Here is a 25030-nt window from a genome sequence, read left to right as displayed (position 1 = left end):
TACATAAATGTAATAAATCACCACTCTTGCCCATTTTGGTGTTTGGTTTCATGGTTTCATAAAACCAGTGTCTGAACAATCCACATAATCACCACAAAACGTTCAAGACATTTTTTTTTACAAAGTTAGATATTGCATAAAACTATTGCTTGTGTCCATTCTGCAATCAAATCTTGTCAATCATGTGGTCAGAGATAAAGGTTTAAGGTCAAGATGCTTTTAACCAAAAAACCCAAATTAACATCTATCAATTACCGCTCTGAAATATTCCAGTGAGAAAGGTAATCAGCACCATCACCATCTATCTTCATAATATGATGTACACTCCCATAGTTCTCTGTACCTGACCTTAGGTCATAGTTCTTGGTTTCTTTGGCATCTCATTTAAATATAGCTATACAATACAGGTAAAAGCTATTTACAAATCAATAAATGTAGACTAATAAAAATTGCCATTTCAGGAGTAAATGCTTGCAATGTAGGCCTAATAGATTTTTTTCCCATCTATAATGATATCAAATCTTTAATTCACCAGAAATGTTTTGATATGATATTTATCAATGCAGAGAAAGTCTAACACTCAAAGCATCCTGGTAAGATTCCTTTAATATTTCCCGGGTGAAAATGATACCACATCATTGACCATGCAATGTGATTTCACTGAATTTGTTTTTATTTTGTCAATGTCTTTTAGAGAACATAGATTCAAAACAAGTCAATTACCCAGGCTGCCATTCTCTGTGGTGTCTCCAAGTCTAGTGAGCTGCCTATCTAGACAGCATTTCATGGTCATCCCAAAATGCTGTCTACATAGACAGATTACTATGGCTATATGAGCAGCATCCCTTATGTAAACATTTTCCTGTGCAACATATGTGTTCTACCTTTAAGCAAACAGAAATGATAACCACAAAAAACACCTTTAAAAGACTCTCTTGGGTAGCACGACATCGTGACGTTTCCAAAAAAGTGCCTGACCCTCCCCTGTATTATATGATCTGTGATCTGTGTATATGAATTAAATTCGCTAATGTCCACCTCTGTAAATCCTCGAGCAGTCCACCATCCATTTCATCACGCAAATGACACATTTCCCAAGCCAACCATCAACTCTCTCCGACGGAAATGCGATTGCTCAGGAAGACGTCATGAATTTCGGGAGGAAACATTAAAAATGCAACGTTTTCATCGTCCTTACCAAATGTTTTCGTGCACAGCCTGTAAAGGATTTGTAGAAGGACCTGGATGCCAATGAAAGCTGTGATGAGGGTTTTTGTGCCTCCTGTACGTTAACGGTACTCACTTCACAAAATACAAATAACAGAAATGTACCTGATCTAACGGAAGGTTGGTTATCTCGCTTATTGGCTGTAGTAAGTTGGATCCGGTGCAGGCTGATATCGTCTCAGTAGCCATGTTTCGCTATTGTATTAGTTCTGTGCTGTTCTCTATGACAGTGGAAGCCCAGTTCGCCCTGATTCAATCCCACACACATCCACATCCACCTCTGGAGAGACTGTTGCTGCTTGCTGCTGTCCACTGCTGGTAAAAAACGGCAGTACAGCACCCCACAGTCCGCCAAGCGCATTTACAAATCCTACTACAGTGAAGGCTTGACTCATGAATATTAATTACGCAACTTGGCGTTCGGTCGATCTGATTGGCTGAAAGGCAGACGTTAGTAAGGGTGCCAATTTCCTGGCGTTCTAAAATATAAAAGCCTATATCAAATATTAATATATCTACGTAAACAAAAAAACAAAAACAAAAAAAGACAATGCAGACATTAAAAAGGATGCAGTGTGGTAGTACTTCTCCATTGCACTAGATGTCACTAGTTGGGCTTATCAACTAGAGAAAACATGAAGCAGAAAATCTAATCATTTGATTGGTCAGACGGGATCACGTGACGTTTGTTTTGCGTCTCCTTTCGTGTTGCGTGTAAACATTGCACTTGCACGTTGATGTGATTGAATGTAGCGAAATAAACTGGCAACGTGTAGCGACGATGGTGAAGTGTGTGGTCCAAGGATGCATAAACCACAGTGATCTCAGACCGGGAGAGCAAACGAGCCGTCCGCCCAAGAGGTTTTTCAGTTTCCCCAAAGACGACAGTGAAAGTGTGGCTGGCCGCTTTACGGGAGACTGAGCGCGAAATCACAGATCAACATCAGATATGCGAGGATCATTTCCTGAGCCATCACATTACGCCGAACGGCATCAGCGCGGACGCCATCCCTATTATGCCCCCATTAGAGGGACCGGTCTCCGGCTGGAGCTCGTGTGATGAGCTGGAAGAGCACTCGGACCCAGTGGAGGAGGTTAGAAGGGTGCAATGCATATTCTGACAACCAACTATATATATATATATATATATATATATAAGAGAGAGCTAGATATAGAGAGAGAGAGAGCTTTATTTGGAAATTATTTCTATATTTTATCAATTCAAAAGACTACGAAAGCCACCCCAGTTCTGCACCTAAACCTAGCGCGATATATTTGTCTATGGTTAGCTGCGTCTTTTGTGATTGGCCATAATAACGTTACCTGCAGACTGCAGCCAATGAAGATCGTGAAAGCTGACTGCAGTTTTTGTCATTCATTATAATGTAAGTGTAGAGACGATGTAAATAATAGATTCAGTGTGCAGTGTAGAGAGCTTCATTAATTAAAACGTTAAAGCGAAGTTTGTGAGATCGCGATGAACTTAGGCGAGTGACAGGTTTTCATGATTATAAAGGGAGTTTGCAAATGGGAAACTGAATTTATACAACAGTTTTATACATTTTTGATTTTATACATAAGTTAATATTAAGTGACTTACATATTAGGAACACTGTTGTCTGATTTGCTCCATTTCGTCAACTAAAATAATCCCAAACAAATCACAGCTGAACCGCTGCGTCTCCAAGCAAAGAGCGCTGTTTCGTTTATGTAAGGAATAATTGACGACGGGCCGTTGAATTATTAGAAAAATAATGCACACCCGAGATAATAAAATCATCAGAATGTCATTCAGTATTTTTTACATGATGCATTGATCAAAGCTACATAATACAGATACAACTACTGTATTTTGGCCGTATAATAATGAAGTGGTTTATTACTAATGTATTATTAAGATGCTCTGCCTTATATAAATCATGATTATAATACACATAGCATATGATCATATTTGGGAACAGTGTGAAAATCTTTCTGAATAAAAACAAATCTATTCACATTATTTTGTATATTTGAAAGTGTTATTATATTAAGGGGTAAAAGTAAATAAATAAATACATTTGCATTTGTGACCCTGGACCACAAAACCAGTTATAGTGATTTATACATATGAAAGCTTAATAAATAAGCTTTCCATTGAAATTATATTTTGCTGAGATACAACAATTTGAAAATCTGGAATCTGAGGGTGCAATAAAATCAAAATATTGAAAAAATCGGCTTTAAAGTTGTCCAAATTAGGTTCTTAGCAATGCATATTACTAATCAGAAATTAAGTTTTGATAGATTTACAGTACGAAATTTACAAAATATCTTCATGGAACTTATTCTTTACTTAATATCCTAATGATTTTTGCCATAAAATAAAAATCGATAATTTGACCCATCTAATATATTTTTGGCTATTGCTACAAATATACATGTGCTACTTCTGACAGGTTTGTGATCCATGGTCACATTCATTTTTGGATTCACATAAAATACATGTGCTCAAATAGCTGGGGTGATTTTCTATTAAATACGTTGGATAACGCTATGCAGTATCAAGTTTTATTAACCTTAATTTTGTCTTGGAAAGGGTGGGGTTGCTGCAGAAGATGATCTTTATGATATGGAGTTTGAGGATTTTGAGGAAGATGATGATGAAGACCACAGTCTTGCAGATGATGGTTCACATAACATGAATAGTCAAGTACAAGGACAGTATCTCACTGGAAGGTAACACTACATTAAATAACTGCTACGAAAGTAATGAAACAATATTGATTATTTTCCCATTCATTATACAATGTCCTTTCTTTTAGTTTAACTAGCTATCCCAACATTATCAATATGAATCAAGCAACAGGGGCATCCACCAGTCAAGGTATGGGATGTTCTCAAAAGTTTTGAATTCATTCACTTTCTGATGCTGCACTGAATTTGAATGTACTTTGACCGAAGGTTAAAAAAGCTCTAAATTTTCATTCCAGTTCCGAATCGCTCTGACGTTGCTCTTGGACGACTGACCAAACGCTTCATGCAGCTACTTCACTCGGCACCGAATGGAGTCCTTGACCTCAATGAGGTTACTCGAAAACTGGGCACACGAAAGAGACGGGTGTATGACATCACTAATGTGCTTGACGGCATCCAGCTAATCAAAAAGACGTCCAAAAACAAGATCCAGTGGATGTAAGTTTAAACTGAATGCTACTTCCACAGTTCCACAAGAAGATTTGGTATGAAATACATTAGTTGGAAGTGAGTCTAGAGGTTTGATTTACACAGGGATTTTTCTATACATGTTCAAGGAATCCATCAGCAAACAGCAGCTTGGGAAAGACCAAAGCTGACCTACTTCATCTGAAGTCGACGGAGGAGGCCCTTGACTGGCTCATCAAAGACTGCGCCCAACAGCTCTTCGCCCTGACCGACCTCAAAGACAATGCTGAATATCCTCTCATATTTCTGTGATAGTATTTCTAACAAATGTTGTAGAAGTCGTTTCAGGTGTTTTGGTCTTAACTGCTGTTGTACCTCAGCTTATGTGACATATGAGGACATCTGTCAGATTGGTGTTTTCAAGGACCAGACTATAATAGCCATCAGGGCCCCTGAAGAGTCCAAGCTAGAGGTGCCCACTCCCACTGAGGTAAGCGTGAGAGACACGCTGAAAGACTTTGAGTCTTAGGTGTCATTTTAAAATGTATTATTTAAATTAGTGCTGTCAAACGATTAATCCCATTCAAAAAAAACATTTTTTGTTTACATAATATATGTGTGTACTGTATATATTTATTATGTATATATAAATACATACACATGTACATATACATTTAAGAGGAATATATCATATAAATTATATATATATATGTGTGTGTAAATATTTTTAAAATACATATGTGCGTGTGTGTGTATGTATATATATATACGTAATAAATATACACAGTACAAACAAAAACTTTTTATTTTGGATGCAATTAATCGTGATTAATCGTTTGACAGCACTAATTTCAATTAGGGCTGGGCGGTTTGACAATATATATTGGATCCATGTGAGGTTTTAAGGTGACCGAAGCTTATATTAGAAGCCTGTACTATATCACCTGCTGTTGTGATCGCCAATAAAGTCACAATAAAGTAGTTCTTCCAAAAATAAAAACTGACTCTCAAGCCATTCAAGAAGTAAGATGAGCTTGTTTCTTCATCAGAACAGATCTGGAGAAATTTAGCATGAAATCACATTCTCACTAATGGATTCTCTGCAGTGAAATACCAACAGCTGATAAAAACAATATCACAATAAACCACAAGTAATCCACATGACTCCAGTCCATCAATTCATATCCTCTGAACTAAAAGCTGTGTGTTTGTAATAAACAAATCTATCTTTAAGGTGTTTTTAACTTCAAACCATTAATACAAGTCCCCTATCAATTACTTTGGGAGAAAAATATCCACAGATCAAGCACAGTTTTTATGCAAAAAACCTTTCTAAACAAATATTTTGGTGGATTTTGAAGTAAAGGGACAACTGGGAAAGGACATTGGTGTTTCATTTTGGTTATCTTGCCCACCCCTGAATAATGATTAAAGGACACTCATCTGATAGCTGGAAGGAATATGTGTAATATGAACTAATATTTACATCCTGTTCTAGGAATCTATCCAGATCCACTTGAAAGGCTGCCGGGGGCCCATCCACATACTCACCTGTGAGACCGAGGGCCCAAGTGAAGCTGTGGATCCAGCTAACACAGAATCGAAGCTTGTCAAACCAGCCTGCTTTCTAACACTAGAGGAAAGCCGGATACACACACAACCATTAATATCAGGTTAGGCGTATTCCACACTTGGATGCATTTTGACCAATATCATTCAAAAGTTTGGGGTCAGTAAGTTTTTTTTTTTTTTTTTTTTTTTTTTTTTTTTTTTTAAGAAATTAATATTTTTATTCAGCAGGAAGACAGTAAATTGCTCGAAAGTGATAGTAAATATATTCATAATGTTAGACAAGATTTTTATTTCAAATAAAAGCTGTTTTCCTGACTTTTCAATTCACCAATGAATCCTGAAATGTTACATTTTAGTGATTTCTGAAGGATCATGTCACACTGATAACTTGGAGTAATGGCTGCTGAAAATACATCTTTGCTATCACAGGAATATATATTTAATATTTTAAAATAAATGCAACCTTGGCAAGAAAAAGATACTTTCAAAAAAAAAAAAAAAAAAAAATACTGATCCCAAACATTTAAATGGTATTAGCTGTTAAAGAACAAAAATATCCAGTAAACAAACAAATCTCAGTGCTTGTGGATAGTTATTCAGAAACCCGCATTATGCAATGGACGTATCTACGATTCAACAATGATTCATTTTTGAAGTATAGAACTAAGAACTGTTACAAATATACCCAATATCTCATTGTAGTAAAGGCATCCAGAAAGTTTAAATTTCAACGGCGGGAAGACAGTAGTGCAGCTGAAAATTGTTGTGTCCCATTGTGTTCGGCTTCCTCAAAGTTCAACTCTGTGCTGAGCTTTCACTCTTTCCCCACGGACGAAGAAAGACGCAAAAAGTGGATATGACGCAAGTATTTAATCATCACTTCCCATTTGAGAGTCTGCAGTCGTCATTTCAAGAGAGAAGATGTGAAGCCGTCGACTCCTAAAGGGTGCCGCTTGCTGAAGAAAGGGGCTGTACCCACCTTATTCCAGTGGAACAACTACTCTGATCATGCACCACTGCAGAGGAGAAAGGCTTCCACTCCAGTGGATGAAGATCCTGCACCTGTGGACCTCTATAAACATGATAAATGTTCAGTTGAAGCAGTTGATATTGCATTGGATAGGGCTGCAGAATGATTGACTGAACATGTTTTTTCCCGTTTGTTTTTGCAGATGTTTCAAATACTATAGCAGCTGTACAGAGCGCTTAAGGACCTAAAAGGAGAGCCTTTGCTTCTTTGAGACAAACTAGCCCATCTAAACAGACTTTGTTGGCCTTTTTGCAGAGACCACTGTGCATATATTCACTCTGCTGGGTTAAAGACGTCACATGGAGATTTTTGATTTGTAAATATATGGATGAGTATTTTGAACAGTTTAAAGTATTTTTTCTATAACCATTATGAGGAAACTTGAAGGTTGTCTTTTGAAAAGGGTCATTATTTTTATTTCTTGGACCATCTGACTATGCTGTAAATTAATAAAATCTGTGGTGTTCGAAGATAGACCTTGGACCCTGTTTCAATATGGCAAGATGTCCTTTTTTATGGGGGAGTGCTTTGTAAATGTATGCTACAGTTCAAAAGTTTGAGGATATTAGAATGATTTCTGAAGGATCATGTGACACTGAAGACTGGAGTAACGCAGTCACAGGAATAAATTACATTTTAAAATATATTAGAATAGTAATTTTAAACAGTAATAATATTTGACACTATTGCTGTGTGCAGTCAAGCATAAGAGATTTCTTACATAAATATATAAAAAAAATCTTATCCCAAACTTTTCAACTGTAGTGTAACTATTAAAATGTATAACAATACTGTGAACTGTTGAGCCACTACTTTGATATTCTGTCAGTTATTTTTGTAAAAATATATCTCTAGTGCTGAAAATAAAACCAGTCTTTTAAATGTACAGAGTAAAAGGTTTAATGGCTTGTTCGGTAACAGAACTCGCAGAACATACTTGTATGCAAGCTACATGTCACTTAATTGCACTTGCAAAATAAGAGTTGCTCTGCAACTGATATAGATAAAAAAGCTCTATAAAGATAAAAGTAAGGATCCAACAATATTACAGTTTATAAAAACAAATGGTCCCCATATAAAGCATAGCACTCATCACAGTTCATACATCATTTCTGCATTAAAGTTAGAGGTAATTGCACTTGGAATCGGAATAATTGATAAAGTGAGCCGTTTCCTGAGGTCTTATGTTTGTGAATGTCCCGTACACCACCATCCAGGCATATGGAAGGCGACTAGTTAAATAATCAGCGGTCTCAGGTTTCCTGTGATCTTCGTAAGACAACAATGTATGACATCAGTCAGTGATGAAGTGAACAAATGAGACCAGAAAAACGCCCTTCCTGTTTGGCTCCCCGTCAATGTGGCCCACCTGCAGGAGTCATCGGGATCACACATGATTTAGTCACCTGATGTGCACATGTACTGTGTTAAAAGTATGACTGCGTACTCACCCACCACTCCTTGTCCTCCTCTCCATCCACTATTATCACCTCTCCTTCAGAGAAGGTGAGTTCATCTGGCTTATCAGCCTGACAGTTATACAGGGCCTTTACTCTCTTAGGTCTCTGTTTCTGAAACAAGTAGAAATGTTTTAGATTTGCCACTGACATCACAATTACAGTTTAAAAACACACATTTTCATTACTCGTTGTTCTGATAAAGTTAACAGAGGCTTTCAAAAACCATCATACCTAATCACACCTACACCAAACTTTTGAATGGTAGTTTACTTTTGAGAGGGAAAAAAATATTTTAATGGCCTGTCACTTACAGGTGGGGCCATTCTGGGTTTGGGAGTAGGGACAGGAGCTGGTGCGGAGGCAGATGATGGCCCAGAATCTGGAAGGGGCGAAAAAAGTTTTAATAAAAATAACCATTTAAGCTTATTTCAGCCTAAAATATATCAATTTATTGGATTTAGAGCTGTATTCATTGTGTATGTAAGCATCATTAAATTCACCTGTTTTGTCACTTGGTCGGGGGACAGTGGGTGGAGCTTTATTTACATTAGCATCTTTACTAAAAGGACCAACAGGATCCCTGAGAAATACACAGAACACTGCAGCTGATATAATGTAGCCAATGCTAACAATGCTACAAAACCAACACTTGAAATCCCTATAAAAAACACAGCATCTGATAATCTGTTATTTGTAATGCAGCGGGGAGGTCACATCTTACCTAGTGGGGGTTTTTACTGGTTTGGGTGCAGGGGCTTTAGGCTGTGGTGGTACAGGAGGAGGTGGGGGTTTATATGAAAATGACGTGGGCAACACTGGAGCTGGTGGCACTATGGGCGCTGGTCTAGCTGGAGCGGGTGGTATTACTGGGGGAGCAGAGGGTGCAGATGGAACCGGAGGCACTTGGGGAAGAGCTGCCTTTGGATCTGGAGGCAGTGGTCTCTTGGCCGCAGGAGGAGGTGGTGGAGCAGGGGGGAGCACTATAGGAGAGACAAGACCTGTTATGCATATGCCTACAAGAAAAACCAGCTTGGTTTTTGGAACATGGTGCTTGGTTTATAGCTGTTCCATAGTAGTTTAAATTGGTTGACCAGGTGTTAGAGCTAGCAGAGCATTATGGAACAACAATGTTCAACAAAACTGCTGTTCAAAAGTTTAAAAAAAAAATTATTTAAAGAAACACACTTTTATTCAGCAAGAATGAATTGAATTGATCCAAAGCGACAGTACAGATATTTGTAATGCTACAAATGATTTCTATTTTAAATAAATGTTGTTATTTTGAACTTTCTGTTCATAAAAGAATGGAAAATGGATCATGGTTTCCACAAAAATAATAAGTAGCACAACTTTTTTTTTACAGTGATAGTAAACTTTTAGTGATCAAATAAATGAAGCCTTGGTGCAGAGTTTTGTTGACTATGTAATATAGAAATAATAGTCTGTATAGAAATGGGTGTAAGACTCACCATACACTGAGATGTTTTTGTCTGGACTCTGAGGGTTTGAAGGGTCTGAGCAAGATCTCTGCCTCCCGACCATCTCCGCTGGAGGACTCCACCCTGACATCACAAACACACATAATTGTGTTTAATATGTACGTTTATGACTTTACTGAATGTACACTGCTCAAAAAAATTAAAGGAACACTTTTTAATCAGAGTATAGCATCAAGTAAATTAAACTTCTGGGATATTGATCTGGTCAGTTATGTAGCAGAGGGGGTTGTTAATTCATTTCAGCTGCTTTGGTGTTAATAAAATTAACAACAGGTGCACTAGATGGGCAACCATTAAAAAAAAAAAAACAGGAATGGTTTTACAGGTGGAGACCACTGACATTTTGTTTCCCTACTCATCTTTTCTGATTGTTTTTCACTAGTTTTGCATTTGGCTAGGGTCAGTGTCACTACTGGTAGCATGAGGCGATACCTGAACCCAAAAAGGTTGCACAGGCAGTCCAACTCCTCCAGGATGGCGCATCAATATGTGCCATTGCCAGAAGGTTTGCTGTGTCTCCCAGCACAGTCTCAAGAGCATGTAGGAGATTCCAGGAGACAGGCAGTTACTCTAGGAGAGCTAGACAGGGCAGTAGAAGGTCCTTAACCCATCAGCAGGACCTGTATCTGCTCCTTTGTGTGCAAGAAGGAACAGGATGAGCACTGCCAGAGCCCTACAAAATGACCTCCAGCAGGCCACTGGTGTGAATGCCTTTGAGAAAACAATCAGAAACAGACTTCATGAGGGTGGCCTGAGGGCCTGACATCCTCTAGTGGGCTCTGTGCTCACTGCCTGGCACCGTGTAGCTTGATTGGCATTTGCCATTGAACACCAGAATTGGCAGGTCCGCCTCTGGAGCTCTGTGCTTTTCACAGATGAGAGCAGGTTCACCCTGAGCACGTGTGACAGATGTAAAAGGGTCTGGTAAAGCGGTGGAGAATGTTATGCTGCCTGTAACACTGTTCAGCATGACCGGTTTGGTGGTGGGTCAGTGATGGTCTGGGAAGGCATATCCATGGAGGAACACAGAGACCTCAACAGGCTAGACAATGGCACACTTACTGCCATTAGGTATCGGGATGGAATCCTTGGACCCGCTGTCAGACCCTACGCTGGTGCATTGGGTCCTTGTTCCTCCTGGTGCACGACAATGTCCGGCCTCATGACGCGAGAGTATGCAGTCAGTTCCAGGAGGATGAAGAATTTATACCATTGAATGTCCCCCACGCTCGCCTGACCTAAATCCAATAGAACACCTCTGGGACATTATGTTTCGGTCCATCTGACATCGCCAGGTTGCAAACTTAGACTGTCCAGGAGCTCAGTGATGCCCTGGTCCAGATCTGGGAGGGAATACCCCAGGACACCATCCTTCGTCTCATTAGGAGCGTGCCCTGACATTGTCAGGCATGCATACAAGCACGTGGGGGCCATACAAACTACTGAGTACCATTCTATGTTCCTGCAGTGAAATTTCAGCTTAATGGACTAGCCTGCTGCATCTTTTTTTCACTTTAATTTTGAGTGTCTTTGAATTCAGCCCTCTGTAGGTTGATAATTTTAATTTCCATTAAACAATGTGGCATCTTTTCATTCCTAACAAATTACCCGGTCCATATCAGTATAGATATCCTGCATGATATTTTTCCCCATTGAGATCTGATGTGTTTTCAAAGTGTTCCTTTAATTTTTTTGAGCAGTGTACATTTGTAAGCAATCTATTTCAGAATGAAAGCTTTCTGAATTTTCTACCAGAAGGTTCTCAACTCACCATGCCTGAATGCTACTCACCCCTTCCCAAGGTACGAAGCGGTAGAGGAGGAAAACCCGGCATCCCTGGTAAACCCAAAGGTGGTGGATTAACATCAAGCATGGTGCCGTAAGTCTCATTGCAGATCATGCTAGGAATAAAAGCCCTCTGCTTGTTATTGACCACATTAGCCACGTCCCGTGCCAGGGCGCTCATGTCGGGCTTCATGGGGCCAGTCCCTGGAATAATACAGCTAACTGGACGCTCCTCACGCCTGTTGGGAATAGGCTGAAACACAAAATCAACAACATAAGGATGAGCCAAAAGGTATCAATATTTAGTGCTCAATATTCTCTTTGTCCAAATACATTTTGATCTTTATGTAATAAACTATGTGACATTCACTATGTAGTGAAGAGTGAATGAGGTTTGCATAAAGTACATGCATGATTGTTTACAAAACCACTTATGTTCTCTCAGCGTTAACTAAGCTAATGAAGAAAAACATTTATTTGAATCTTTGGTAACATTATAAATGTCTTCACTGTTACTTCTGGTCAATTTAATGCATCCTTGCTTAATAAAAGTATTAATTTATTGTGAAAAAAAATCTTAAAGAGAGTATAACTGAATTAAATGGCTTCTTTTGTATAAAAAGTATGTTAACCTTGTCTTCCATCTCATCTTCACTCTCGTCCAGGTCATCGTTATGCAGACGCCAGTCATACTCCACATGCACATGGACGTTGAACTTCCCTGTTTGTGCCTGAGTCAGCTGTCAAGCACACAGCACAGGCAAACATATTGGATGGGGAATTAGTGTGAACACAATCTCATGAAAAGACAAAGAACTTGCTCTCAAGAAAAGCAAAGAAGAGCAAAAATCAGCACTTCAGGATTTTTGCTGGCATTAAACATAACAAATGTACCCACCAGCTCCTCGCATTTTGTGTGTCTGAGACGCTTTGCCAGATCCAGAGGAGACTCTCCTGCATCATTAGCTGCAAGAAAAACAAGAAAAAAAGTTTCTTTGTCTTCTTATTTCAGACATGACCAAAAAAAAAAAAAAAACAGTAGTTTATATAAAATACTAATAATAAATGACTTGCAATTTTGCTTGATTTATTAAGCAGAATGTCTCATTATTAGTTGTGTGTGTGTGTGCATGTGTGTGTTTAGTTTGAATTCCTGAGTTTAGAGAAAATTATATGAACTCTTACTAATGGTGACAGATGCTTTCCCCCGCAGTAGCAGCTTCATACATTCACTATTGTCAGTCAAGCAGCAGTAGTGCAGCGCTGTGCTTCCTTTGGCAGTCTGCTTGTCTAAATTACCACTGCATACACAAACACATACACACACATATGGACATGTAAAATGTCTGAATAATATGCATATAAAATATGAATAAAATCTTATTTTAGCTAAAATACTGAACATCAGTGGAGTACCTGTTCTGTACAATGAAGTCCACAATATGGAGAGAGTTCCGGTCCACCATTCGTACTGCAAGATGTAGCGCTGTCTCACCAGGTTCCTGTCAGTGAAAAGCAAATATATATATTACATTATTAAAAACATTTATTAAAAAAAGATACTGATGCAAATCACACTATATGTATTTGATTTACTAAAATGAACCAACCCATAAGAGTCATTTGTTCAAGAATCGGACTACACCGGTGGTGTTAGAAAAAGAAAACACACAATGACTCCAACCTACGACTCACATGTTGGTTAGTTTGTTGAATGGTCTCCATCAGGTCCACTCCTTCAGCATACACCTGGATCAGAGAGAAGATGTCCCGGGACTTTACCGCATCACACAGTGCATGCAGCCGGGCCGCGTTATCTGCATACTTCTTCTGAGCGAAGCGCTTCTCTGTGTATTTGGCTGTAATGAAGTCTTTTCGGACCTGCCTGAAGAACAATTGCGAGAGAAAACGTAATGAAATTTATAATGTGAAAACTAAAAAAAAACTGAAAGCAAAAGAGCAGATCTTAATGTGAGACATGTATAATGTATAAAAAAAATGAATTTAAAAAAGTTAAAAGATGTCAGTGAAACTGATCTCTCACATGTCACTAGAAGGGTTGGGTTTGGGGATCTCTGCTGACAGGTTTGCTTCCATGATTTCATTGAATCCTGCATTGCCCACACTGTCAGCAAGCTGCAACCCATTTAAAATCATCACAATCTGTATGTTTGCAATTTCTTCTCAAAAATGACCAATTTGTTACAAGACTTTACCAAGAGTTCAGATGTGCCCAAGACATCCAGTGTCAGAGATTGTATTCTGGAGTAGTGGACTCCCATTTCCCGATGGATTCCAGAGCATTCGATGCAAATCAACACACCCAGGTTTGTGGAGAGCCATGTTGGATCTGCAGTAAGAACAAGTGAAGAGCCACTGATGTTTCATTTGAATTTCATACAGGGTTATTTTGTTTAAGAACAACTTTCATCTAAACAATAAAACAAGTTCTGCTGGAATGACTAAGTTTCATACAATGTACAAAGAGAAGTGGAAAGGCCAGATGCAAAACAGGAAGCACAGGGTGTAGATTTCAATAAAAAAAAAAAAAGTAGAGTGAGCTGAGGCAAGAATCACACTCTCCTAATATGTCTGTTGAGTTTGAGCAAATAACACAGAAAACAACAACAAAAACGATTCAGTAATTAATTTGATTCAGCCATTATTTACATCTTATTCCATTCCAATTGCATTTACAACTCAGGGATCAAACCTTGTAGGATTCAAACTTGCAACATTTCAGTCCCCAGCCCAGATGCTTAACCACTAGGTCACATTACATCAAGCCTATATTGCTTACTGGAAGCTCCACAGTCACAGCACACGTCATTGCCACTCATCTTCTTCACCTCTCCCACAATAGCCATGGTCAGCTCCCGCACGATGTTGTTCTCTCCCTCATTCTGATCATCCTTAAAGGCGTTGTTCAGTGCCTCCTCTTTACTATTCTGGAGCACAGACACCCATCTGAAATCGACAGATACACATGAAGAGACGAAAAGACAGAAATGATGGACGTAATAATTACATTCTCACATGGTAAAATCATGTAAAATTTGTGTGAGCACACACACACACACTCACATTTGGCACTCTGCTTCGTCCTCTGCCTGGAAGTGATACGTTCTGTCATCTAGAAGATGGAAGAGAACAGTAAGCAATTAAAAATGACCAACCAACCATTTGAACCATGACAGACTCTGAGAATACTGGCTCTGAATTTATGAGAGTACTGGACTGTGCTTGTTGTTAAAAGTTTATTACGTGATATAAGATCAAAGCATTTTTTCTCATCTGGGTTACACTTCACTTGGCAGGTTAAGAGGTTCAGGTTTGCTGGCGGTGCATTGGCCTGCAAGAAAAAAGAGAGAAAGAGCAAGAAAGAAAGAGCAGAAAAAATAGGTACATTTAGGGGATTTATTACACATTAACAGCAATACCCACTGAAATGGGCTATATACTGTAGATTCTAATTTATTCTACAACATACATTAATATAAAGAATGATGTGTTATTTAAAAAAAGTCATTAATTAATTTAATAAACATATTTTTATATATATGAAAAAATTATGCATGTAACAATTATAATTCTATTATATAGACTCTCAGAGTTTATTTTACATACAGTAATTTTATTAATTACAATTCTACAATTTTAATAATAAAAAGATATATACTTTTTATTAATACATGAACAAACTATATTATATTCTAAAATCCTTATGAAAGTGCCTCTAAATGGTATTTTGAGATTAGCCCTCAAACTCTGTAAAAATAGTGGAGCCAACCTTGCAAAACAAAAACATAATTCTGAAAGGAGTTACACACATAGTGCTTGTTTTATTCCCCTACCGTTCCATGAGAAATAGTCAATAATCCATTTTTCAGAGTGCACTTCCTTTTCTGCCAAACCTTCCTCAGTCTGTAAGATGGAGAGAAGCATTCATCACGCAAACTTTTAAAAAGGATGCACTGGACAATATCATTGAAGTGCCAGACAAACTCACCCTTCGCTGCGTTTGAGGAGCATTCCAGAGCGCTCAGTGCCGTGAGCTTTATTGCCCTGCAGCTGGTGAAGACTATAGCCTGCATTCTGCTTTGACTGGAGGTCCTTTCAACACACAAACAAACAAAACAACAAGACTTACCACTAAATTAAGCAATCGTCCAATCAATCATGGTCTCCAAATATTTTTGGACTCACCTCCTTACACTCTGACTGTAGGGCAGATTTGAGAATATCTCTCAGCTGCATTAGCTGTTTTCTTTCTGCATCTTGTGTCTGCTTGTTCTGCAATTCACACACAAGCAACAGCAAACATCAGAATATAAGAAATGAACTGCTCTGTCTAAATAAAGAATATATCTTCAAAAGAGCAGACAGCGATATCAAAAAACATACTGCAGTTAAGTCTGTGGCGAGTTTTTCCATGAAAGGTTTCAGTTTGTCCACAACTTTTAACCCATCCTGGAAGAAACTGTGTAGAAACAAGAAACCAATTCTTTTAAAAGTCTCATTTAAAAAATGAAATGTATTGTTACTAGGAGAGTATTATAAACCAACATACTTGCACTGGGCATGAAAGTATTTGATGAGGTTTTGGAGCAGGTCAACTCCCTTCTTGACTTTAATTTCATTCACCTTAATGAGATACTAGGAAAAAAGTATGAAACAATCATTTCAGTTGCTTTCTTTTGGTTTGTATTTCCATTAACTATTCGTTAACTAAGTTTCAAAAGAGTCATGATCAAAATGTAAAATATTCTCTTCTCATAGTGAAAATACATGTGTGTGTGTATCTTATATTACTAAGACAAGAAGTGTACTAGGTCCATCACCATTGCACACTTCAAAAAATGAAGAGATACCCTTTCTGATGCTGGTTGTACTGTATGTGAACAACATTACTTACTTCACACATCTGAAGCTGAAAGACGCGTCGCTCTTTCTCCATTTCTTCTGCAATCTCTCCTCCGCTGATCTCTGTTCTGATCAGACCGTGCTGTTTGGCATGTTCCCGTTTTTCTTTCTCAATCTTGCCCCTGTAAATAAGTTTAGAGCATTGACATGAAAAGAAAATTACTGAGTATGTACTTAACCATTCACAAACATTAGGCTTTCATCGATGCCTCATAATGCATAAACACACTATTTGCCGGTGCTGTTGTTTACTTAAGGTGTGGCCCCACACTATGATAAACTCTTCATCTATGCTACAGGCCCAGGAATTAAAGAGATAGTTCACTTTTAATCATCTGAAATAACTCAACCTCCTACTATGTAGTGCAACCTCCCCTTCCCCTGTATGCTAGAGTCAAATAAACTAATCTACAGTTATTAAAACTTTGCTCAGAATTTGTTTCCTTTTGTGCATCATGCTGTAAGGAACAGGAATATCTCAAAGATATGCAATCACTAGGGGCTTCATGAGTGTAAACAGTTTAATGTTCACTGATCAATCTGTAACTATTACTTTTTATATATATTCTGAGATTATTATAAAGAGCTTAATAGGTGCTTACAGTTTGGTTTCGTAATCCTTCCATGCTTTATCAAAAGTCTTTTTCAGATCCTGATGAACAAATAAAAGCACAGTGAACATATGAAGCGACTTAAGGTCAAATATATATTTAAAAAAACACAAACCACCATAATCATTGTATTTGTGAGAATTCCTTATATTTTTAAATAAATAAATAATGGGAAAAAAAAAATTAACATTGATTTTTTTTTTTCACATCAGCATATTAGAATGATTTTTGAAGGATCGTGTGACACTGAAGACTGAAGTAATTGAAAATTGAGCTTTGCCATCTCAAGAATAGATTACATTTTAAAATATACTAAAATTAAAAAGGTATTTTAAATTGCAATAACATTTCAAAACATGACTATTTTACTGCATTTTTTATTGACCCCAAATGTTTGAAAGGTACATATTTGGTCACACTTTAGTTTAGGGACCAATTCTCACTATTAACTAACTATTAAATATGACTTTTGCCACAATAAACTTTAATTTATTAATTTATTAATTTAATTTGCTGCTTATTAATAGTTAGTAAGGTAGTTGTTTAGGTATGTTGTAGGATTAATGGATCTAAAATATGGTTTTGCCTTATAAAGTGTTTTTTATTAGTTGTTATGTTTAGGTATTGTGTTGGTATTATAGGTTCTAGTATGAAGTTGTTTAGTATTAGGAATTGGTGCATTAACAAAAGTGCTACCACATATTTTATACAAATATCACTGCATACCCCTTTGACTCCTTTAAGGTCTCCCTTTAGCAGACTGTCTAGTGGAAAAGTGATGATATTATTCATGTTCTGCAGCTGTGGGCACAAAACAAGATATTAGAAGTTTCAAAACAAAGTGTGAAGTCAAGTTGTGAAAACGCTCTACTCAGGCAGTATTTCCTGAAGAGTGCAGTCAGCTGCTTGCGAGCCACAGGCAAGACAAATACAGGCCTGAAATATTCATAGCAGAAAGATCTAATACTAATACTGGATGTCAGAGACTGGCTCACCAAGTTCTTAAAGAGACCAGTGAGCTCCTTAGTGAAACTAGCAAATCTGAGGAAGTAATCGGACATCTCAGGGTCATCTTTGTACACAGTGTTATCCGTAAACCTCTCCAGTGCCTGGATGTACTGCTCCTCATTCTCTACGTGAGCTGAAAACACACCGAAACAGTCTGTCAGTCATTTACACTCCACATTATTGTTATTATTATATACAAAAACCTGCAAACTCCTGTCATGTGGGCCTTTTCTATTCCTACCGCTTGCAAAAAACATTCTTCCTAGTTTATGAGTAAAGTGCTCTAGAAAAGAGCTTTGTAACCACACTTCCCAGTGGTGTGCAGTACAGCAAAAGGTCAAAAGGCTGTTTAAGATCTGGATTACTATAAAGAGGAAACAACGTGCTAACAAAGTCTGCTACCTGCTGGAAATTAGTAAGAAGGAACAAATCATTTTAATCATTTTAAAAATGAATTTATTATTATTTATTCAACTAGTTTTCAGAACTTCACAGCGTACTTATTCTGATGTCAATATTTGTGTAGACCAATAATATTTTCGTATTATTTATATAATATTTTAGTGTTTATTCATATTTTGAAGAAATATTAAAAAACTAATAATAATTTATTTTTAGTTTTTAGTAATTTTTTTATGGGCTTTGGTCATTTTTATTAGTTTTTTTTTTCTATTTATCTTTATTTTATTTAATAATGTTCTACTCAAAAGCCATTCCAGAAGGGAAGAAAATTTTCCAATTTTGAATACAAATTATGAAGACACACACTTTTTCTCTAGATTAATTTGCAGACTTCAACAATAACATCGCTGCAGTAAACTCTGAAAAACTTTCCAGTACAGTATTACAGTATGTGCACAGAACAGGTAAGATTATTCAACGACTATGATAATCGTTCACCAGCAACAGATTTAAAGAACAACTACAGATGTGACAATCTAGCTCTAAAGAGAGAGAGAGAAATAAGCAGGTTCTTGCTGGAACAAGTATCGGTGATTCTGGTAGGAATGAGAGGAATGTGTGAGGTAGAGCACAAAACCTGCTGGCTAGAGTAACGACTTGAATCACAATGTATATGAAACCAAAATCTTTGCCCAGGCTTTTGTTATATATCATTTGGCACTGTTTGAGTAAATAGGCTTAACAGAACAATTATACTATTATTTATACAGTCAAAAAAAAACATTACTTTCAAAACCAATTACACAATAAAAGTGCAAAATTAGCACAAACCTGTTGGTTATTGATCAAGGTGTTAAGTATTTGTAATACTCACTCAGACCAGAGCTGTTTATGGCCTTGACTGACTTTTTTATTTTGTGCAGCACACTGCGGTCCAGATCCAATGCCTGCAAAACAACACAAATCATTTTCTTAGAGGGATGTTTTATGCTGAACAGATCAGTTCTGAATACACAGGAATACACAGGATGATAAAAAAGTAAGATAACAAAGTGAAAAATTAGTTTATTTACACAAAGAGGAACAAACTGCAGCAATAAGACCTGCATCTCTACTTAACTGCCTTAAAATGCTTTACAATGGTTAAAAATGCTGCATATTCTACACTCTCAGAAAAAAGGTACAAAAGTTGTCACTGGGGTGGAGGTTATTTACCTTACCTTATTTACCCCTTAAAGGTGCATATTGGTACCTTGAAGATACATATTAGTACCTAAAGTGTATATATTAGTACCCTTTGAAAGGATACCACCTCAGTGACAGCTTTCATATTTCTTTTCTGAGAGTGTAATGCTTTTACTGTACATTTATGCATTTTGCAGACGTTTTTATCCAAAGTGACTTACATTGCATTCTAGATGCACATTTATCAGTTCTCTAGGAATCAAACCAATGACCTTGGCATTGCAAGTGCAATGCTCTACTGTTTAAGCTACAGGATTGCTTAATAAACACAACCAATATCTTTTTGTGCATAAAGCAGGTCAAACTATAATAACAAATGTAAAAAGCATTTGTAACCAAGTTTTGTACAGCATTGTGTTTATACTTCCCTCTCACACACGACTGAATTTACATCCAGCCTGTAATTTAGCCACCAATCACTCACGCTGAATCATGCTCTGGGAATTTTGCACAAAAAGAGGCGAGTGAAGTAGACTTGTGCCCTTAAATCTATGTTTATGCAGGAGTCATGTCTGGTACGAGACCGAGACAAATTCATCTGATGAGGGATAAGTCTGGTGCCTGCCAGCTGACAGCACTCATACATTTCCAGCTGTCACAGTCTGTCTGACATTGAGTATCAAGAGTGTTATGATGAAACATTCACTGCCATTCAAAGGTTTGGGATCAGTTTTTTTTTTTCTTTTTCTAAGAAATTCATATTTTTATTTGGTAAGGATGCACTAAATGGACCAAAAATGACAAAGGTAAAAATGATAATGTCACAAAAGATTTCTATTTCAAATAAATGTTGTTCTTTTGAAAATGTTTAACCACATTTTTCTCAGTGTGGAGATGCCTTTTTTACAATGAAGAATCACTGTAGTTAGTTTCAAAGAGTTAAAATTAAAGATGTTTTTATAATTAAATCTATCATTTTTATAATGAAATAATCATTGGCTGTACAAGTTTATTCAGGACTTTAATTTCATCCACTTGTAAGTTCAGTACAACGGGCAGAAATAGGAAAGACTGTTAAGATGACCTGCAAAAAAAATAAAATAAAAAAAAGATCCAGTATTTAAAAGTACACTATTTCAAGTACTTTACACCCATATTTACATCATTAGGCTGTTCAAATGATATACTTTTTAGAAATTGGCCTTGTATGAAAGAACTGTACCGTCTGAGCTCACTGGTTCACAAAAATAATAAATAAATAAATAACAGAGAGTGACCGAACAGGGCCGCAGACCCATAAAAAAAGCTGTGGAAAAACAGTGAGCAGACGTGTGTGTGCGAGAAGGAGATTAGGTGGGACAAGCTGGGACAAGAAGTGGGACAGCCGTCCCGCCTTAGCCTTAAGGAATGAGAAAGATGAAGGAAAAGAAAGAGAGAACAGAAAGGGCGAGAAAGAGATGAGAGATATTAACTGCACTGGGGTTTCCATCAAAGGCAAGTCTCAGCAGGACACCACGCACAGGGATGGAAGAACCGGAAACGACAGCAAAGAGTACACCATCTGTGGGTGTGTGCAGCCCTCATGCTACAGAAAGAGCATATCCAAATTTATAAGAGGTTTAACAAAATCAACCACATTATCTGACATCACTTTATAGATAAGCAAACTTATGCATAAAGAACCATGCACAAGATCCAGCTCCAGTCTTTACATAAACCATGAATATCTGTTGTTTACCTCAGCTACTTCCTCCATTAGGGTAAATGCTAATGGGGTAGTGCCAAAGGGCAACCCATAAAGAGTGTTTCCCAGTCACACGAAAATGCCAGTTACTCTAAAAACCTGAGGCAGTGGATTTTACTCATGCCTGCTTTCCAAAAATCACCTTGTCCTTGATATACTCTGGGTGTGTTTACACTTACAGTTCAGTTCTCTTGGTTCTTTTGGTCAGGACCAAAAAAGTAAATGATAGATTTAGTCCTGTTCGCTAAGCATTCACTGTTATTTTTAACATTGAACCTTCGATGATGTATATTTTGCAAACTTACTGAATATCTAAAACAATGCTGGATGCTGGGATAAATGTGCTCATTGCATGTGTGTACATATAGTGGTATTTTACCAGATTATAAATCAGAAAGAGCTTACAAAATATCTCAGATCTGCTGGTTCTGACGCCGGGACTGAACCATACTGGGCATCACAGCTTCTATGACGAGAAGAACCAGATATTTTGTCACACCTTCTGACATCACATCCTGTTTTTGGTTCGTTTGGCTGATTGTTTGGCCCGCTCCAAGGTTCGGTTGGCAGTATTCACACTTACTAAAATGGACCTCACTAACAGTGCAGTCACAACAGTGTTCATTTTAATCTAACCAAACCAATCCTATGAAGTGTTTAGGATGCTTCTTTGTCATCATTCAGAAATGACTTATATTTTTCCTCTATATCAGAAGTCAACATTTTTAGTTTAAGCACAGAGTCAAAGTGTAACAGAGGTAAAAGAGGAAGAGCTGCGGAGCTTCTTTTGATTAACAGCACAGAATACAGGATCATTCTTAGACATGAGTAAAGTTCAACTAGATCTGCTATTCTGATGGTGAAACAGGGTGACAGAGTTCAAACTGTTTGCACAAACAAAGCACTTTTATATATCCATTGAAGAAGTCACTGCATTTTTAAAACTAACGCAACCCTTTAGAAGAACTATAGAACATTTATAGTTGTTCCTATTTTATAGCTATTCCTATCAGATTACACCATTTTTTGTTAAGAACCTTTCTATCTGATCTATTAAAATTACATTAAAATTGGTATAAACCAGTTACATAGATGTTACTGCACAAAACATTATTAGGTTATCTGACACAATATTTTTACAGTGTACGTTTCTAGTTACTAACTTTTCCTAGAAAATATGCAAAAAGGTTTCTAGAGTTTTTATTTTATTTTTTTATTTACACTACCCATCATGTGGACTAATGCCCATCAACATGCAACTGAAATCCAGTTTAACAGTATCATGCTTGGGTCAACCCTTGTATTCTGAAATAAAATAATTTTGTCAGACAAACTCAATTTTAAAAATAGACTGAACCATCAAATGATGATAACGTTGACACTACATTATAATGTTATTTAAGTCCATATTTGAGCCATTTAGCTTGAGCAACTTAAACAGAAATAACTTACAATGTCAAGTTAGGAGAGGAAGGTCTCGCTTACAGGCTGCTGAGCATGCGCAGTTTGATCTCTAAAGATGAACTTGAATTAAAGTTTTTGGTCAAAGCATGGGGACTTATGATAACAAATATTTCTTATCCATAATTAATATAAGTTTTAGCGCCATATAACTTTTCGATTTATAACATTTCCATTTTATTTTGTTCTAAATGTTTAGTTAAGTTTCAATTAGTGTTCTCTACTGTTACGTTTCTTCCCTTTCAGTATGTGTTGGTGTGTAAGTACCTTCTTAGTTTGCTCAACAAACTGATTCACAAGTTAGACAAAGTTCTACATCACAATTACTGTATGTAAAGTTAATAATCATCTTAACTTAAAATGCTTACTGAACTAACATACACAAGCAAAAATATCATTTTAATTAATAAAACTTGTGTTTTTGACTTTTCTGATTTTTACAGTATATTATGACAGTACCGCTGTAAAATAAAAGTAAAATACAGCACAAGCACATCCACAGTATGTCACCAATGCCATTACACTTTTATGATACTTTCTATTAATTGGGGTCTTGTGAATAGTTTTAAATGTTTATTATTGTAGCATTATAAAATCTTCCACCATCTTTTAATGTTTGTCTTATTTCTGTAATAGCCAATCTGTATTTGTTAGTAACAGCTCTGTTACCTTAGACAGGCACAGGCCTGTAAATCAGTCCATAAAATCTGCTGCATGCATTTATTAATAACAAATTACTGCTAATGGTAAATGTATGTAACATCAGGTTCATTTTGTGACTTTGAGACTTATAAATGACTAAAATTACAAGCAAGTTAAGAGTAGCGTCAATATAACAGCGATAAGAAGTTACATGAACCCGTGAGAAACATGGGCGAGGTCCACTTCGAACACGGGACACATTGAGCTTTGGTGCTACAAGAAGGAAGTCATTTTAGATAGACAGACTAATAAAATAGATAAAATAGACTAATTTATAGTATTTACTGAAGCAATGTTATGAAGTTAACACACATTCTGTAATACAATTATACAGTTACAGACATAATTGCGCACTTCGCGCTAGTCTGTAAATTGTGTTATACTGTACATCCGTATAATTGACATTGTAAAGGTGTTTTACCTCTTCCAAAGCGCCAACTGTATTCCTACAGTGAGCCATGCGCGTGCAGAACACCGATGTTGTAGGTGCTTTATAGTCCTCATTGGTAATGTCCATAAACTCCGGTACTGTCAGTTGATCAGGCATGATTATTCCCTTTAACTCAAGACCAAAACCAAGACGAGAAACATAAAATGTGTTAAATGTTGTACTTTAATAAAAGTCCGCCACAAAACCCGTTTCAAACTCAGTTCGTGTCAGTCATTCCTTAAAGTAACGTTACTTAGTTTAAAAAGTTCAGTATGGAGTCCAAACAGATCAAAAAGAAAAAGTGGCAATGCGAAGTTAATTCGTCTTTGAACAGGAGAGTTAAACAGCTCCATCACACGCGCAACTGAGCGGATCAACACTTCTGGATTCCACCCATTCGTACCTGTACAGTAGAATTTCACTGTACATGTGAGTGATTTGTCGGCGGAATCAAATCGCCCGTCAATCATATCCAATCCGCCAATCAGAGAGAACTCCTGATCTGGCTGTCCAATCAGAGTTTAGGGACGTAACCTAACGCCGAAAACCTGAAAAGCTGAAATAATGTTAGACAAACAATACGCTTTTAACTTAGGACACATTTGTCCACACAGTGTTTTCACATGGTGTTGACTTTAGTACCGTGGCAATATAGTTAATTATCTGGCAACAACATTCGTCTTGATTCATTCGTAATTTTTTAATCTATTAATATATTTTTATATATGTATTTATTTATTGCTGTCCTAACTGAGCTTGTGTACTTTGCCTCAAAGCTTTTCAATATAATTTAATAACCTATTTAAGTGAACTTTTTTTTTCATTTTCTTTACGTTCACGTCGAACT

The 25030-nt window shown here is 37.0% G+C and overlaps 2 protein-coding genes across 2 annotated transcripts; one reads left to right on the top strand and one right to left on the bottom strand.

The window, feature by feature from the left end:
- Positions 1 to 1880: 1880 nt before the first annotated feature.
- On the top strand, positions 1881 to 7869 carry LOC109108212 (transcription factor E2F1-like). The gene is given in 9 exon segments (XM_042747364.1): positions 1881 to 2109; positions 2111 to 2321; positions 3806 to 3945; positions 4032 to 4093; positions 4200 to 4401; positions 4521 to 4661; positions 4747 to 4861; positions 5870 to 6044; positions 7116 to 7869. Coding segments are annotated over 9 exon segments (1185 nt in total). The 5' UTR covers positions 1881 to 2008; the 3' UTR covers positions 7154 to 7869.
- Positions 7849 to 24607, bottom strand: asap2b (ArfGAP with SH3 domain, ankyrin repeat and PH domain 2b). Its single transcript, XM_042747360.1, has 28 exons — positions 24175 to 24607; positions 19536 to 19608; positions 18247 to 18392; positions 17978 to 18052; positions 17243 to 17292; positions 16633 to 16762; positions 16288 to 16373; positions 16122 to 16197; positions 15924 to 16010; positions 15727 to 15830; positions 15572 to 15641; positions 14982 to 15069; positions 14802 to 14850; positions 14518 to 14684; positions 13934 to 14067; positions 13762 to 13853; positions 13413 to 13602; positions 13134 to 13219; positions 12903 to 13018; positions 12616 to 12683; positions 12350 to 12457; positions 11724 to 11970; positions 9903 to 9995; positions 9155 to 9413; positions 8934 to 9013; positions 8745 to 8812; positions 8425 to 8544; positions 7849 to 8342 (listed from the first exon to the last, which is right to left on the bottom strand). The coding sequence occupies exons 1-28, from the start codon at positions 24298 to 24300 to the stop codon at positions 8268 to 8270; spliced, it is 3063 nt and encodes a 1020-aa protein (XP_042603294.1). The 5' UTR covers positions 24301 to 24607; the 3' UTR covers positions 7849 to 8267.
- Between the last annotated feature and the right edge of the window lie 423 nt (positions 24608 to 25030).

Source organism: Cyprinus carpio, chromosome B20 (genome assembly GCF_018340385.1).
Source record: "Cyprinus carpio isolate SPL01 chromosome B20, ASM1834038v1, whole genome shotgun sequence".
Classification (NCBI taxonomy): domain Eukaryota; kingdom Metazoa; phylum Chordata; class Actinopteri; order Cypriniformes; family Cyprinidae; genus Cyprinus; species Cyprinus carpio.
This window is presented reverse-complemented; position numbering and strand designations above follow the sequence as displayed.

What these genes read in the sequence shown, in the direction of transcription:
- asap2b (XM_042747360.1), bottom strand. Translation starts at nt 24,300, where the DNA reads ATGCCTGATCAACTGACAGTACCGGAGTTTATGGACATTACCAATGAG. An exon ending in TCGCCACAGACTTAACTGCA is followed by an intron (nt 16,011 to 16,121) that starts GTATGTTTTTTG and finishes TGTGAATTGCAG; the next exon opens with AACAAGCAGACACAAGATGC. An exon ending in CCAGTAAAAACCCCCACTAG is followed by an intron (nt 9,014 to 9,154) that starts GTAAGATGTGAC and finishes TGTATTTCTCAG; the next exon opens with GGATCCTGTTGGTCCTTTTA.